The sequence below is a fragment of the Sinocyclocheilus grahami genome, unplaced genomic scaffold (assembly GCF_001515645.1).
Source record: "Sinocyclocheilus grahami isolate Dianchi unplaced genomic scaffold, SAMN03320097.WGS_v1.1 scaffold794.1, whole genome shotgun sequence".
NCBI lineage: Eukaryota > Metazoa > Chordata > Actinopteri > Cypriniformes > Cyprinidae > Sinocyclocheilus > Sinocyclocheilus grahami.
In genome coordinates, this window is record NW_015505973.1 from 644,800 (window position 1) to 661,564 (window position 16,765).

Genomic DNA, 16,765 nt, shown 5'->3' on the forward strand with positions numbered 1-16,765 from the left:
ACATGAATAAAGTTCTGACAAAAAAAAAATCCACCACTGGAAAAAAAATAGAACTCTTTCTCTCTCTCCCCCCTTCATCGTATTTCTTTCTTTCTTTCTTTCTTTCTTTCTATTATTCCCATAGTACGGCCTATTACTATACGATTTTTTTTTTTACTGACAGTAAATGCAAATTAAAAAACTGCAAGAAAATGCAGATGCCAGTAGCGGGTGAGTTGAAGGTCACATGGCCCCCAGACAACATCTTTCAAGGGAACATGCCAGCATTTCATTCATTTGTTTTATACTTGTACACACCACACAGGAAAGTGACAATGGAAACTGAATTCCTCATCTAAAATAGTGTGTTTCCTTAACACTGAAAAACACACTATTTATGTTGCGTTCATTTGGATGGAGGCTATGTTCCAGTACTCAGCTGAAAGTACATCCTTTGATAAAGGATTTATCACATTTAAATTAAAGACGCCAGGAACTCATGCTAAGACACGAAACATGAAGTGCGTGAGAAGTAATTATAAGTGTCTTTTTGCAATCCGTTCCATGTTAAACACAGACGTTCCTATTATGGTGGTGTGGAAAATTGCATAATTTTTGTGATGCGTCTATGTGGTTAAGCGTGCAAGTGTGTCTGTATGAAAGCGAGTGCCAAACCTGTGGTTGTGGGGGTTTTTTTGGTTGTTGTTTTTTTCCAAGGGCAAAGTTAGTTTGGTCATTATTACCAGCAAATATGTATTTACACTGCCTCCCATTCATAAATGTAATGTGTGCATTTTATATGCACGGGTGTGTGTGTTTGCGCTCATGCGTAAAACCGCAAACAAAAGCCTATATATCATCCTGCTCAAGAGGGGAAAGTCCACAACGTGGTGTTTCTGTTTAGAGTTGACACAAACGATGTTCAAAAACAGACAGAACAGTCTACCGTTACAAAGGCCATGAAGTGTTTAGACCGGTTCCAAAACATCTGTTTGCATAACTAAATTCCGTGCAAACATTTTAATAAGTTAAAGCTAGTATTTCATAACAGGGAAAATATAGAGCAACATGCCTTGACCTGAGACAAGAAGGGAAACCATCTGCCAGCTGCTGTCCTACAGAACTACATGCATGTAGTATGTATTTAACACCTGGCCAAAACCGTTAAGCTAGATTTTAATCTCCTCAGCGAGATTCATCTTCCCCCTTCTCCTTCTAACACCCGGATTTTAGATTCTTCAACAGGGCACAATGTGGATTATGTCAAAAGATCCGGTCTCTGTTCTGGTCCAGCATTCCATATGGTGTCCCCAAGTTAAACTTGTGTTAAGTCATCTCTCCATAAAATGGCCAAGCCACTGACCACAACCCTTTTCTTGTTCCACACATCACCGCCCAGCCTTAAAGTTGGCCCTAACACAACCCATGGCGCTTATGACCAAGAGACAAAGTATGGTGATGTTTACAAAATATGTTCTCGTAAAGGTTTGCAATTACTACATTTAGCAGCAATGTACTAAAACGCAATACCACACTGCCGGTAAGACGTTTTAGTTCTTATTTAAACAAAAACAACCAATTCCACCCACATTTTACAAGATAATATGATAGAGTGTTTACTGATAAATCAAAACAAAAAAAAGCCAACTTGCCACCTTATTAAGCCACTTGAAAAATGTAACTAGTACTCAAAAATATATATATCTAAATACCTATTTATAAAATGACTTGGGATAGATATTTTTACATGTCTGTAACCCTCATCAAATCTCAGATCTCCCTGAAAACATACATGGAATACATGACAATACAAATGCCATCATAACACTTACTGTCACAAACAAGGATGTGTTTAGCGTAAATAAAACTCCACAAAGAAATAGTTCACCAAATGCACCCAGTAACCATCAAACCATGTGTTTTTGTAACTGTGTTTCGTGTAAGCACTGTAAGCCTTATCATACATCTACAGTACTGGCAAATCCTCCAAAGGCATAATTAAGATTTCTGTCAATATCCTTAATGTCCTTGTATATTGATTTATCGTTTGTGATGAGATTTATGGATGCCCTGAGAGGCCATGCTTTATTTTATTCTGTCTTATTTTCTCAGCATAGCAAAAGTTGTTTTCTCATGATCTCATGACAAAAAATTAAAAAATAATAAAAAGTTTGTTGCTCACCAATTCTCTGGTCAGCCGCAAAAATCATTCAATCGACGTCTGTCAAACCTGTTCTATAACTGTGTAGACCAGTGGTTCCCAAACTTTTTGAAAGCATGGCACCCCTTTGTAGTATTTTTTTTCCCACGGCACCCCAACCTAATTAAACTAAACGTACATGTGTACATACATATATGAAATTAAATCCAGATGAGCAAACAACAAATGAAGCATAAACCGCAGCATGAATTTATGAATGCATTACAACAGACATAATATGAGGTGAAACATCATTCAAATGAACCATCTGTCTTTTACAACTGGATGACACATGTCAACAGACTGATTTGAACCATGTGGGAATCATTGGAACAAAGCACATTTAAAGATTGATACTTAACTCTTTAAATAATAATAAACAACTAAAATTAAATTTTTTTCTTTAGTTTCTCATTTGCTTTGTTCAAACCTGACCTTATAACTTAAACTAAAATAAAATACCTGTGCATGGAAAGAGGTTGAAAACGGCAACAGCACATTGACGGTGTTCTGACGATTTGTGCTACCCTGCCAGATTTTGCCACCTCCCATTAAAACAGATGGTAGCATAATTTGATAGCGAAAAGTACTACCTATCAGATTTTGCTTCCAGCATGATATTAATAAGGTGTGAGGCTTTATTAACATGTACACCTACCCCAACCCTAAACCTACCCTTACCGTAGGATAAATACAGTGTTGGTAGCATAATCTGATAGGTAGCATTATTCGTCAGAATTACGGCGCATTCTGAGATAGATGGGTATAATTTAGGGTTGTGACGGTGAGGAAAAGAGAGGGGTAGTTTTCCCTCTTTTCCTCGCTTTCCTTCTGTTTTAAATAGCTTGTAAAAGCACCCTGTGCATTTTACTTTCACTTTCAAAATAGCGGCGCCGTCAAGCAGTTGTTTGTTTTTAGTTCGTTTGAGTTTTTCCGCTTTTCCTCACTTTCCTTCACTTTTAAATAGCTTAAAAGCGCTGTGCTCATTTTACTTTCACTTTCAATTCAGTGGCAATTCAGCTTCAATTGCTTGAATTCAGTTCAAGCAACAACAAAATACAACGTAGAACATAGAACTTTTATTAACAAAACGAATAAAAATACGCCATGCTATATGCCTAATATAAAATAACAAATAACTTAGACAAAGTTTAGGTAGCCTATACAAAACTGAAGATCAGTAAACACTGTGGAACCAAATAAATAAGAAATGTATGTTTATTAGCAAAACGAATAAGAAAGATTGGAGACATGGCATATTGATGTAAAAAAATACAGTTTAAATAAATTTAAATCAGCAAACAGGATGGAACCAAATAAATAAGAAACAAATGTCTTGTCTCTCTTCTTGTCAGCTTCTCCTTGCTAGATAAATGAGATCTGATCTGTGATTCGACTGTCGTTCGACACGCTACATTGAGCAGCCGCATTCAGTTTTAATTGTAGTGAACTAAATGCTACCTATCAGATTTTGCTTCCAGCATGATATTAATAAGGTGTGAGGCTTTATTAACATGTACACCTACCCCAACCCTAAACCTACCCTTACCGTAGGATAAATACAGTGTTGGTAGCATAATCTGATAGGTAGCATTATTCGTCAGAATTACGGCGCATTCTGAGATAGATGGGTATAATTTAGGGTTGTGACGGTGAGGAAAAGAGAGGGGTAGTTTTCCCTCTTTTCCTCGCTTTCCTTCTGTTTTAAATAGCTTGTAAAAGCACCCTGTGCATTTTACTTTCACTTTCAAAATAGCGGCGCCGTCAAGCAGTTGTTTGTTTTTAGTTCGTTTGAGTTTTTCCACTTTTCCTCACTTTCCTTCACTTTTAAATAGCTTAAAAGCGCTGTGCTCATTTTACTTTCACTTTCAATTCAGTGGCAATTCAGCTTCAATTGCTTGAATTCAGTTCAAGCAACAACAAAATACAACGTAGAACATAGAACTTTTATTAACAAAACGAATAAAAATACGCCATGCTATATGCCTAATATAAAATAACAAATAACTTAGACAAAGTTTAGGTAGCCTATACAAAACTGAAGATCAGTAAACACTGTGGAACCAAATAAATAAGAAATGTATGTTTATTAGCAAAACGAATAAGAAAGATTGGAGACATGGCATATTGATGTAAAAAAATACAGTTTAAATAAATTTAAATCAGCAAACAGGATGGAACCAAATAAATAAGAAACAAATGTCTTGTCTCTCTTCTTGTCAGCTTCTCCTTGCTAGATAAATGAGATCTGATCTGTGATTCGACTGTCGTTCGACACGCTACATTGAGCAGCCGCATTCAGTTTTAATTGTAGTGAACTAAATGTTTTTTATTACTATAAAAAATCAAAACGACGGTGGGGGCGGTGCCGTGGCTTCACTTGAAACTGAAACACTGAAACTTGCGGCTTCACATCGGTAAAACCGTGAACACCGTCTAACACCTGTCAGTCACTGCGTGAAATAGGTATGAAATTGAGCGTGCACCAGTACAAAGGGCAGAGCGGACGGAGCGATTCTCTCCTGAGAACAGTCTAATTGCCGGTAAATACATATTTAAACTTTAAATAAGTATGAAATACATAATTGTTTTTTCACTTATTTATTTTCATTTGGACATGCTCATATGTTGGTGTTTTGATATAGGCTATTTTTAAAATATATACGGTAAAAGGTTATTATATGGTACGATAGTTATTTTAGGTTGTTTAAATTGGAAAAAAAGCTAAGATTCTGCGGCACCCTTAGCCAGTTGTCACGGCACCCACTTTGGGAACCACTGGTGTAGACGTCGGCTCCCTGGAGTTGGCTAAAATGAAACTGACAACATGTTCAGAATAACTATCACATTTTTGCAAGGATGTAAAAATCAGTTTGTCTATTCAAGATGCAATATATACAGTATATATATATATATATATGTGTGTGTGTGTGTGTGTGTGTGTGTGTGTGTGTGTGTGTGTGTGTGTGTGTGTGTGTGTGGGTGTGTGTGTGTATCTAATTGAGTTCAGTATTACGGGTACCTGTGAATCTGAATCTGAATTTCTCTCTTCTCTAGACTGAGGCAGCATGAACTCGGGCACAGTACAGTATTCCGGAGTGAAGTGCAGTGACGAAATTCCCAATGTGCTTACAGATGACAACTACTACTCCAAGAAGAAACGATACGTGAAAAAAGATGGGAGCTGTAAAATGGTTGTGCACCACGTTCCAGAGGAGTGGCTTCTCTGGGTCACTGACATCTTCACCACCCTGGTGGAGATCCGCTGGAGGGTCATGTTCTTGACATTTGCCTTCTCCTACATTTTATCATGGCTCTTTTTTGGAATTTTGTTCTGGATCATTGCTTTGACCCACGGCGATATGAAAGACCCCAACAATGAGCCATGTGTTTATGAGGTTCGAAGTTTTACAGCTGCTTTTCTATTCTCATTAGAGACCCAGACCACCATTGGTTATGGCTTTCGGGGGATGTCTGAGAACTGCATGATTGCCATCATCATAGTTACCATCCAAGATGTTATCAGTGTCTTCATTGACACTTTTGTCATCGGCATCGCAGTCGCAAAGATGGCATCTGCCCGTAAGAGAGCACAAACGGTTGGATTCAGCAATTGTGCAGTGATCAGCTTGCGTGACGATCACCTATGCCTGTCATGGCGGGTCGGGGACTTCCGAAGGAACCACATGGTAGAAGGAACGGCTCATGCACAACTGGTACGGCACCTGGCACACAGCACAGGAAAAGTTAACGTTACATACAAAGACCTCAACATTGAAGAGAACAACATTATCCTGGCCACCCCAACGACTACAGTTCATAAAATCACCCCTGGCAGTCCTCTATACAAGGTGAGCTTGAAGGACCTGAGGAAGGAGAACTTTGAGCTGGTGGTCTCTTTCACCTACACAGACGACTGCACAGGCATACTTCACCAGACACGCACATCCTACACTCCAAGTGAGATTCTATGGGGCCAGCACTTTCAGGAGATGATCAGGGTTACCCGCAGGAACTACAGAGTGGACTACGCCCTGTTCAACCACACAGTTAAAGTCCTGGTCCCAGAATTAAGCGCAGAGGAGTATGACCTAAAGAAGTACTCTCAACGGCCAAAACACAAACCACTCCACATAAGTTCTCCAACAGCAGCGGTGGAATTGGTTAATGGGAATAGTCTTGAGGCAGAAAAAGCATCCACCAGCAGTGCTGTCCAAGAACACGAGCTATAACAGTGGCCTTGATACATCCAGACTCTGCTATAGCACTTTGAAATAGGGCTTCCTCAAAGGGCATCACTATTGTAAGAAATAGTGCACTTATAGTTAGATTTAGACATTAAGGTGTGCTGTTAGTAAGTTAGCAAGAAGATCTTAAAAGGCCTTTCTAATATAGTATCCTGGACTAGTACTGGAAAATCACATTAAAGCCCTGTAGGCCCTTCGGTTTGATGAGAATCCAATTAGAGCACTATATTCAATATAATATAAAAGTGTTGTTTAATTAGTATGTTATTTATGTTGTATATGTGGCATTCAGCAGCCTTCCACAAACTCAATATCACTTTATACCACTTAATCACTGATATCACAGACATAGAAAAAATTGATGGACATTACGGACTCGTCTTCTATGACCTTGAAGGTTCTTTGATATCAAGAGATGGAAAAAAGGACCTCCTTGATTAAATTATGAACCCAAACCTTCAACTTACATAAGAGGCAATGGATCAATTATCATGACAGTGACATTAACCGGACCCAACTGTGGTCAGTCAGTGTGTCTCTTTAGCATTAGCTGAGTAAGTACAGAACACTGTTCCACCTTATTTTGCAAAGTGGTTAACCTTTCCGTCCAAACAACTAATAAAATCTTTTGGAAACAGAGCCCCAGCGGCAATTTTCAATTGACCTTTTTCACATTTACGGGTTTCTCAGCAGCAGAAGTTGTTATAGTTGGGTAAACGTCTATAGCAGTGAATGGGAGACTACCACAAATATATTATTTGCATTCCCATTTGCTCAAATAGCAAAATAATACAAAGCATAGTGTTATAAATGTATAAATCTTTCCAAAAATGAAAATACAAAAAACTTTGGAGGATTTACGATGCTGATGACCATTGAAATGCGTCATCACAGTCTTGTGAGAAGGGTCCATATTTACACAGTCTGCATCCAATTCCCCTAAGGACAATTTAATGGTTGATAAATGAGTATTTAGATTTCATTGTGCAATGTATGACTGTTGAAAGACCTCCCCTCCTACAACCAAGCAATTCTGAAATACTTGCATCATATCTTAATATAAATGTATACATTTTAACATATACAGTATATTATAATAAACAGATCATTTATATAAAAATTTTTTAGAGAAGCCTTAAATATATTATTTGATTAAATTACTGTTGTTATATATAGTCACATTTTATAATTGTTCAACCATACACTGATGTGATCACATTGACCACATCCAATAATTTGGAATGACAAAAAAAGTCCAGGATGTCCTCTTCAAAAAAGACCAGGACTTAAAACAGTGGCATGTATGGTCTCAGATATATTAACAAAAAACATGTCTACTACAGTGAATAAAATTGCTGGGTCTCAGGACATGTTCCTCGGAAAGTGAAGTCTCTAGCCCTCCACCTTGTGGTTGGATCCAGTGCTGTCCAAGCATCGCCTCAAATTAGGCTGAAAGGTAAACAGACACCATGTTTCGCCTATAAATAGTATGTATAAATAGTTATTTATAGACTTAAACAAGAAAGTAACTAAAATAAGCACTTTGCAACAGCTTCACAAATAAAAGTTTAACACGGCTCATTAGTTATGATAAGTAAGCAGTGTGCCGGGAAGGGCAAAGGCCTGTGGAACACTTGCTGCTGGGTTTTCATTGGACCACTTATAAAGAGATGGAGAGACATTCCTCTGACTGAACAATAAATGATCATTAATTTCTTTCACAATGGTCTTGAAATACTGATTCCCACCAATACAACGCACAGATGTTGGAAGACAAAGCCTGAATAGTTTCGGAGTTGAGCTGTGGAAATGCATACAATGGATCCTATACTATTTGTTGATCATATTTCATCATGGCAAACCCCAGAATAGCACATTTGGAAACTGTTAAAACTTCACTGTTTGTTATCAATGGCATAACCTAGACTAAAGGCCACAATAGTATTTCATGTTAAATTATTGTATACATGATTTGTTTATTGGAACAAAATATCTATATAAAGAAGTGTTTGGTTTAAATCTGAAGCCTGATAAACGATGTCCACATTGCCTTTGGTCTCATAGTTACTCATAATTAAATATCTGAGGTCAGTGTGGGAATTACACACTATTTTTCTCAGTGTAACTTACTTGACTTTTCGGTTAGTAATTTTCGCAGTGAAACCGGGCGAGATTCGAGCGACGGTTTAAATCACGTTGCGATTATATTTATGACTTGTAAACAAATAATGACCTTATGTTTTGTCGAAATAACGTCAGGCATTGAGAAAAACCGCACTGTTGCTATGGTTACCTCCTCAGGCGAACGCGTCTTGTGTTTGTCAGCGTCTGTTTAGCTCATTGTGACTAACTTGTAACTGTGGTTGAAAACTCTGCTGACACATATGCACACTTATGAAAGAATACATACTTTTTAAACTCCCACAAGCTTTAGTTTTGGCTTCCATTGGGGGGATTCAATCCTTAATTCGCAAGCCGCTGTGGTTCCGCGTTTCAGTTGCTCTCCAGTCTGATTGTTTTATCCGCTCGTGAAACTCATCGGATTGGCCGGGTTTAAGAGAGGGGGCGTGGCCAGCTGTTGCTTGTTGTTTAAATGGGTTTGAAGCCTAGAAGAAACAGCACATGAGTTACCGCACGCCGCAAACAAGAGGAGAAACGTGGACTTTTTGTTCTTATGCTTCATATCAAATACTATTAATACGTTACGTGGAGAGAATCAGATCAATGAGGGGACAGTGTGGATAGTAAAACCATTCGTGGGATATATATGAGAACTGTTTCGTGTTCATTTACAAATGACTAGGTAAGGTCGCACATATATTTGCTGACATATTTTATGTAACTGTAAATAAACCCGGACTGTTTGACAATATGATGTGTTTTGTGCAATGCATTTTAACTTAATTTCATTAAGAATGTTGTGGCTCAGATGTTGCTCTTTCAATTCATCAGACTTTTTAGTGGAGTTCCCGGATTTATTTCACTTTTCATAGCAGACAGTCGCATAGTTTGAGAACATTGTTGAGCTCTCTATTAAAAGCCTATAGGATACACATTATATCAGTAAAAAACAACAACAACAAAATCCCTGAGAGGCAGATCACTTAATTAAACAGTCTCAGTTTGAGCTCCATTTAATATGATTGCTGTCTAAGGAAAACACTAAGATTTTTCTTATGGGATGGTATTATCCATATTTTTTCTTATATGCATGATTTTCCCTCATGCACATGACACTTCAATGAAACTTGTGAGAGAGCGTGATCAATATTTGATTTTGATTTTCTCTGAAGACAAATGCACAAGGTGACAGCATCCTGAGTTTCTTATTACTTTATACGTGTATTAAGTAGTCATTCAAAAGAAAGAAACTGTGAAAAAAAAGATTAAGGTAATGTCTTTTCCTTCCACACCTGTTGACTTCTCCATATGCCTGCCTGACAGATTTGCTTAATAAAATGAACATATGGGTTTTAGTACTGCATTATGTGTATTGTTGCATGTAACATGATGTTAAATATTATATAGCCTAGTATTGTTCTTAGTAGTCTATTCTATTGAGCTCAATGTTGCTAAGTATGCATTTGTCTAATATATTTGGAGCACAGCTGTGCTCAGCAGTTGTCAGGCGTCAGTCGGCTGACAGACACAGATCCACTTTTCTGCCTTAAAGACTCCGAGACTTTCGATATGCAGCTACTGTCAGGTCTATGCACGCCACGGTGTAAACTGTTAACAGTGATAATAGGGCAAAAGGAATTTCTCTAAAATATACAACCATATTTGAGGAATATTAATCCTAGTTAGATCACTCAAAAGAATGTAGACTTTTATGTAACATTTTCCATTGGTCCTCACTGGTCCACGCCATCAAAATAAACATCTTTCCTAGATATAAACACTGTCATATTATGTTTCATGTAAGAAATAATGGCATCTATCAACCTGCTCTTTATCTGAATGTCTGTGGGGCCACATGTGAAAAGCATGTCTTTAGTAAAACCAAAAGAAATTAACAGTTTACTTTTGTTGTAGATGGCAGAAATGTCCTTACTAGTAAAAAAAAAAAAAAAAGTAATTTCTGTTTAAATACAAATATATTATTTTCTCTGGTTCTTTGCCTCTTACTCGCTTGCTGTCTTTTTCCTCTCTCAAATCCTTCTGCATTTCGTGCATCTGCTAAATAAGATAAAATGGGACCTTTCTTTTCAGTTATGGTTGCTAAGAACATTGAGGGCAGAATAGGAGCTTTAATGAGTAGTGTTTTAGCCCTCCCCAGGGAATTGTCACAGGGCTGTCATTAAACTGCTGAGAGAGAAGATGAGGTCCCAGAGGACAAGCTCTCAAGTCAACAAGCCTGGTCTCAGTCCCTGCGCTGCACCCTACTGCAAACCAGTCTTAGCTTGTTTTTATCGTCGCTGATGTTTAAGCAATAGTTCAGTATGTTATGTACTTTTGAGACGGTATTTGAAGAGGTTGGACACAAGAACAGATTTGATCAGAATGCATGCTGTTCTCCATTGACTAAATGAGTTTTTCCTGTTTGACTGTTAAAATGTCAAAAATCCTATAGGGAACAGGTCTTATTTTATAGTGCCATTTTTCATGGAAAAGATCAGCTGTTTCAGCTTTTTACCTGGAATACCTGTGATGACCTTTTTGTGATGATTTGTGAATATCCTGTGAGACACTCTTTAAAAGCATTTTGTTATTGTTCAGTACACTAAAAATAGATAACATGTTAAATATACGGAAAGGTACTATAAAGGTTTTAAGTAGAGCTTTCAGGACTCCACTGTGGGTTAGATGAGTTTTTGGCTATTTAAATTAGTGCATTGGTAAGAGACATACGTGACTGAACAAAACAATTTTCCATTCACCCTTACCCTGATTAGCACAGTATGTGAACTAATTACTAATGGTAATACGCATAAGAGAAATCGCATAAACAGACAGGTTGGCATGGCATTATCAAGTGATGTGGTGCACTACCTGGTAAAATGTCATTGTATTTAAGAAAATTACAAAATTTTTATTTGATTTAATTAAATTGACGAAGGTGTTGATGCAGGTGGTAATTGAGATTGAAATTATGACATGTTATAAAAACCTTTGATGTTGCACAAGAAAATGAAGAATTTTCTTTCTCAACATATGGACAAAATAAGTTGAAAAAATCTCACAATCAGACAAGAAACCTTCAGTCGTTACTTCACAGCCTCACTGATGATTTGTCCATTTTGAGTAAAGTCTTGTTGGCTAACGCTGCTGTTTTTTTTATCAGTCTGAAAGGAATGGTCTGGGTCCTCTTAAGTTTCAAAGTATGAGTTTTTGATTAAGCACATACCATGCATCAAAGTTAGTATTATTTCATGTGATCCTAAATTCATAGGGAAATGCTAACATTATGATTTAATCAGTGTACAAATTTATCAGTACAAGCTGAGACTTGCATGAGAATGTGTGAGAATTATGTGCATCACATTTGATCTCGGAGACCTGTGTGCTGTTAGATCCAAAAATTCAGTTCAGTTAATGTGCAGAGAATGTTGCATTTACAGTCTTTGCCAGTTAATGTTAACGTGTATCTCGTTTCTTGTTTCTTATAGGACATTTGATCGATGATATCACCAGAGCAGATGAGAACCGAGTGATCACGCCATCCTTGGCCCTTTCTGTCAATCAAAGGTCCAACTGGAGCAAAGAGACGCCTCCTGCGTCCGGCTCTGAACAACCCCATTTCTTGCTTGTGTTGGTCCCCGTGAGTGTTTCAAAACTGTTTCTCCAACGCTTTTTCCAGAAACTAAGACTGTTTTCCAAAGCAGAAACAGCACAGACCTCCCAGACTGAGGTGATGGGAAGTGTGCGGGCCAACCGCTACAGCATCGTGTCATCAGAGGAGGACGGTATGAAGTTGGCCACTGCTGCGGTGCCAAATGGGTACGGTAATGGGAAGGGCAAGGTCCACACCCGTCACCAGACCCAGAGCAGGTTTGTCAAGAAAGACGGACACTGCAACGTGCAGTTCATCAACGTCAGCGAGAAGAGCCAGCGCTACCTGGCCGACATCTTCACCACGTGTGTGGACATTCGCTGGCGATGGATGTTCGTTATCTTCTGCTTGGCCTTCCTGCTGTCGTGGCTGTTTTTTGGATGTATCTTCTGGCTGGTTGCAATATTCCACGGAGACCTGGATAACGACGGGCCCAAGTGTGTCTCCAACGTCAGCACCTTCACAGCTGCCTTTCTCTTCTCTATTGAGACTCAGACCACTATCGGCTACGGTTATCGATATGTTACAGATGAGTGCCCCATCGCTGTGTTCATGGTTGTATTTCAGAGCATAGTCGGCTGCATCATTGACGCCTTCATCATCGGTGCTGTCATGGCAAAGATGGCAAAGCCCAAGAAGCGGAACGAGACTCTGGTGTTCAGCCACAATGCTACGGTGGCCATGAGGGATAATAAGCTGTGTCTGATGTGGAGGGTGGGCAACTTGCGCAAAAGCCACCTGGTAGAGGCCCACGTTCGAGCTCAGCTCCTTAGATCTCGCACCACAGCTGAGGGAGAGTTTATCCCTTTAGACCAGATGGACATCGACGTGGGCTTTGACAGTGGCATTGACCGCATCTTCTTGGTGTCACCGATTACCATCGTCCATGAGATCGATGAGGACAGCCCTTTCTATGACATGAGCAAACAGGAAATGGAGAACTCTGACTTTGAAATCGTAGTTATCCTGGAGGGCATGGTGGAGGCCACAGCCATGACCACCCAGTGCCGCAGCTCCTACGTGGCCAGTGAGATCCTGTGGGGACACAGATTTGAGCCTGTCCTCTTCGAGGAGAAAAACTATTACAAAGTGGACTACTCTCGCTTTCACAAGACCTACGAAGTGCCCAGCACCCCCCTGTGCAGCTCGAGGGACCTTGCTGAGAAAAAATATATCCTATCCAACTCAAATTCTTTTTGCTATGAGAACGAGGTGGCCCTTTCAAACAAAGAGGAGAAAGAGGAAGGGAACGGGGACAGCCTGGGCCCTGGTGGGACAAACACGGACACTAGCTCAGACTCAGACCACAGCCAGGCCACTGTTCCTTTAGAACCGCGGCCTCTACGGCGGGAATCTGAAATATGACTGTGCAGAACTAGCGGAAAGGTTTTACAGACACCTCTTCATACAGGCACATTGAGCTGAACTGAGCCCCTCGGCGAGCCAGACTCAAGCTAACGGTACAGTTACGAGGAGGAATCGACAGAGAAACTGTACAAGAGTGTTCTTACAAATATGCATGGTTAAATAAAACACAGCATAGAGGCACTGCACAGCTAATGAAGAATGCACATCAAGGGAGGAGAAGAGAGAGTTCCCCAATTAGGTGACACTACCTTTTTAGACCGTTGCTTCTGAATGACGTGAAGCCGAGAGCATGTAACTGGTTGGCAAAACTTGAAAATGAGCAGGCATGTGTCCATGTGCAGTTGTCCAACAATGTAAGAATGATCTCAGCTCAGACTAATATTTTCAGCCTTTTACATATGCTGCTACCAAAGTTGGTAATATCGTTATGGAAAATGTAAATATTAAGTTCTGTCAATTGAATTAGGCATTTTGAATAGCTATGAAAAATGAAATAAATGCTTCATATTAACAATATTAAAATAATAATAGTTTTTAGAAATATCATTATACAAATAAATAAATTAAATAATAAAAAAACAGCCAGAAGTGTTAGTCAATGTCTTAAGTATCATTAAAAAGTCATTTTCCTACCATCTAGTTAATTATTCCATCATCCCCTCTTTTCCTTTCTATTTAAGTTCAATGACTTTTGTGTGAGGCTTTGGGTATTTCTGAAACAATCTTTCAGGGGGCTTAGGTGGGTGACCTCTATTTGGGAAAACAGACAACTCAGTGTCTGCTCTTTTTAAAAAAAAAACATTAAGTTGTAAGCCCTCCACAGTGCATTTCAGAGAGAGAAATGCACAGGAACATGCCTGTTTATTGCGATATATATATCGGACAGGGTCTTTAGATCAGTATCAGAATGAGAATCGCAGTGGTCATGTCTGCACGGACAAAGAGAGTGAACGTGTTAATGAATGTCTTTCTACAAGTGCTGCTATGTTGCATATTATAGAGTTTTAGACTTAATCCAAAGGGTATTCAAAGTGATCTTTCATAAAGAATGCATCAAATTTTTTTATTAGACGTAGGACAATAGGACAAGTCATGATGTGGAGTAAAAAGTATATATATTTGTAAGTGAAAAGTGTTTTGTTTGCTTACGCACATATATGGTTTATTTTTATTGATTATTTTCTTATTCAAAGCCAAATGTGTATAAGACAAAGACTATGAATAACAAAGCCCATTGGAAATAAGAGCTACAGGTTAGCCTACCTTATTTCCAAACCCTCCTTTCCATCCCATAACTTCAGTGTTACTGTAGTTTAGTGCTACATGAGTGTTAGGGTTGGAAAATGTTGCTAGAAAACCTTTAGATTTAAGGTTTCATTTACAGACTGTGTGAGTGAATAATGGCTGAACGGTTTGGGTTGTATTGGAAAGAAATGGGACAGACAACAAAATCCACTCTCCCTTCTGACTTTAAAACTCTCTAATAATTCATTATTTCTCAATCAACTCTAACCTCTTGTCTTGCCTGACAAACTGCAATACAACCCTAATGACTTGTTTGGCGGGTGTACCAAGGACTGGGTATGTAGGACTGGGTAATTAGACTGAGATCATGGTACTGTGATCCAGTGACAATCAGAACACAGAATCTGAGCTCAGAACTGCACTTGCACACAAAATGTGCTCCTGAGATTTTTTTGTCTCCTCTCACCCTTGCTTTTTCTTAAATACCTGAAGTAATCCAAAATAGCCACTAGAGCATGTTCTCCGGAAAGCTCTATAAAAGGAGACAATAAAATGGGGGGATATTTATTTTGAAAATACTGCATATTATGCAGCTGTGTTAAACGTACAAAAGAGTATAAATTGCTATCCATGCTGTTTCATCCATAGCTTTTTTCAAGAGACACTCGATGAACAGCCAAATACGCAGTGCACCTGGTTCTCACTGGGCTACTGTTTGCTGGTTTAAAGAAAATGCTCCTTTTAATGGCTATGGGTCTATAGGCAGCGTTTCTTTCTCTTTGTTGTAAATATCCCCATACTTTATGCAGTCGGTTTTTTGTATCAGTCTTCCCTATTGTACTGAAAGAAAACAATGGAATGTACAGATTTTTCTATTATGATTAATATTATTGATGTTTCTATTATAATTATTATTATTGTAATTATTATTGTACATGTTATTTTATTTCATTTTTCAATAAAACGAGATTGAATGGTCAAAAGTCACTGTGTTCTTTGGCTAACATGGATTGGCACTGTAAGCTCTTTAAAAAAAAACACTGGAAAGGCTAACCATAAAACACAGATATACAGCTCAAATGTTATACGGACAGCTGCTATAAAGTGGTCTAAAACTGCTATGTTTTTTTTTAAGACATCAGCTCTTCGCCAAAAAAATACATATTCTTATATTTATGGATGTTTCTTCAATTCAAGGCACTTTTATGTCCCTGAGGTTGATTTCAACATGTTTGTGTTTTTTTTATATAATGGTAACATTACAACTGTCTTGGAAACTTTTTACCATGCCTTCATTAAAATATATATGAATTAATAGAATTACTTTATTTAAATTGCACTGTTTTACCTTGTCACAGGCCCAGATTTTCAATCTTAAAATAAAAAATTTAATAAATAAATGATATGATCATTTCATGTCTGAATATGATTTAAATAATTTTCCAACTCAATGAATGCATGTCTTTTCATGAATTCAGGAGACACTCTACTATTCATCAAAAATTTCTTTAGAGGTCAGCTGTATCCCAGCAGGTCATGGCCACAACTTGCGTAAAATAGCTTGTTGCCGTGAGATATAAAGCCGAGGCTAATATCCTGCACAAAAACTCATTCCTTTTAACTCAAAGCATCTCTGCTACACACCTGTAGAAAGCCTATAAGCTAAAGTGAACAGAAGTATTACAGATAGTGTTAAGTTAAAAGCAAACGAATGAGAAAAAAAAACGTGCTGGGCAATTGTCAATGAACTGCTTGGGTTGACATCTAGAGCTTTCAATGCTTTAAAAATGATCTCCATCAAAGCGTCATTTCTTTTTTCATAAGTGCTACTAATTTTAAAGGACTCATCACACCTCTCGCCCCAGATCACTGAATAACCCACCACCATCATGTCAAGATGAGAAATACCAGTTTGTTAGGGAAAGGATATGAGATCTTAAGTAATACCAAATA

General features: G+C 38.3%; 2 protein-coding genes across 2 annotated transcripts; both read left to right on the plus strand.

Annotated features, from left to right (window-relative positions):
- The first annotated feature begins 5,158 nt into the window (after positions 1–5,158).
- Positions 5,159–7,187, plus strand: LOC107561828 (inward rectifier potassium channel 16-like). Its single transcript, XM_016246323.1, has one exon. The coding sequence runs from the start codon at positions 5,248–5,250 to the stop codon at positions 6,409–6,411; it is 1,164 nt and encodes a 387-aa protein (XP_016101809.1). The 5' UTR covers positions 5,159–5,247; the 3' UTR covers positions 6,412–7,187.
- A 1,876-nt stretch (positions 7,188–9,063) lies between these two features.
- On the plus strand, positions 9,064–14,029 carry LOC107561842 (inward rectifier potassium channel 2-like). The gene is made up of 2 exons (XM_016246336.1): positions 9,064–9,229; positions 12,036–14,029. Exon 2 carries the CDS (start codon positions 12,281–12,283, stop codon positions 13,562–13,564), a length of 1,284 nt encoding a protein of 427 aa, XP_016101822.1. The 5' UTR covers positions 9,064–9,229; positions 12,036–12,280; the 3' UTR covers positions 13,565–14,029.
- The last annotated feature ends 2,736 nt before the right edge of the window (positions 14,030–16,765 follow it).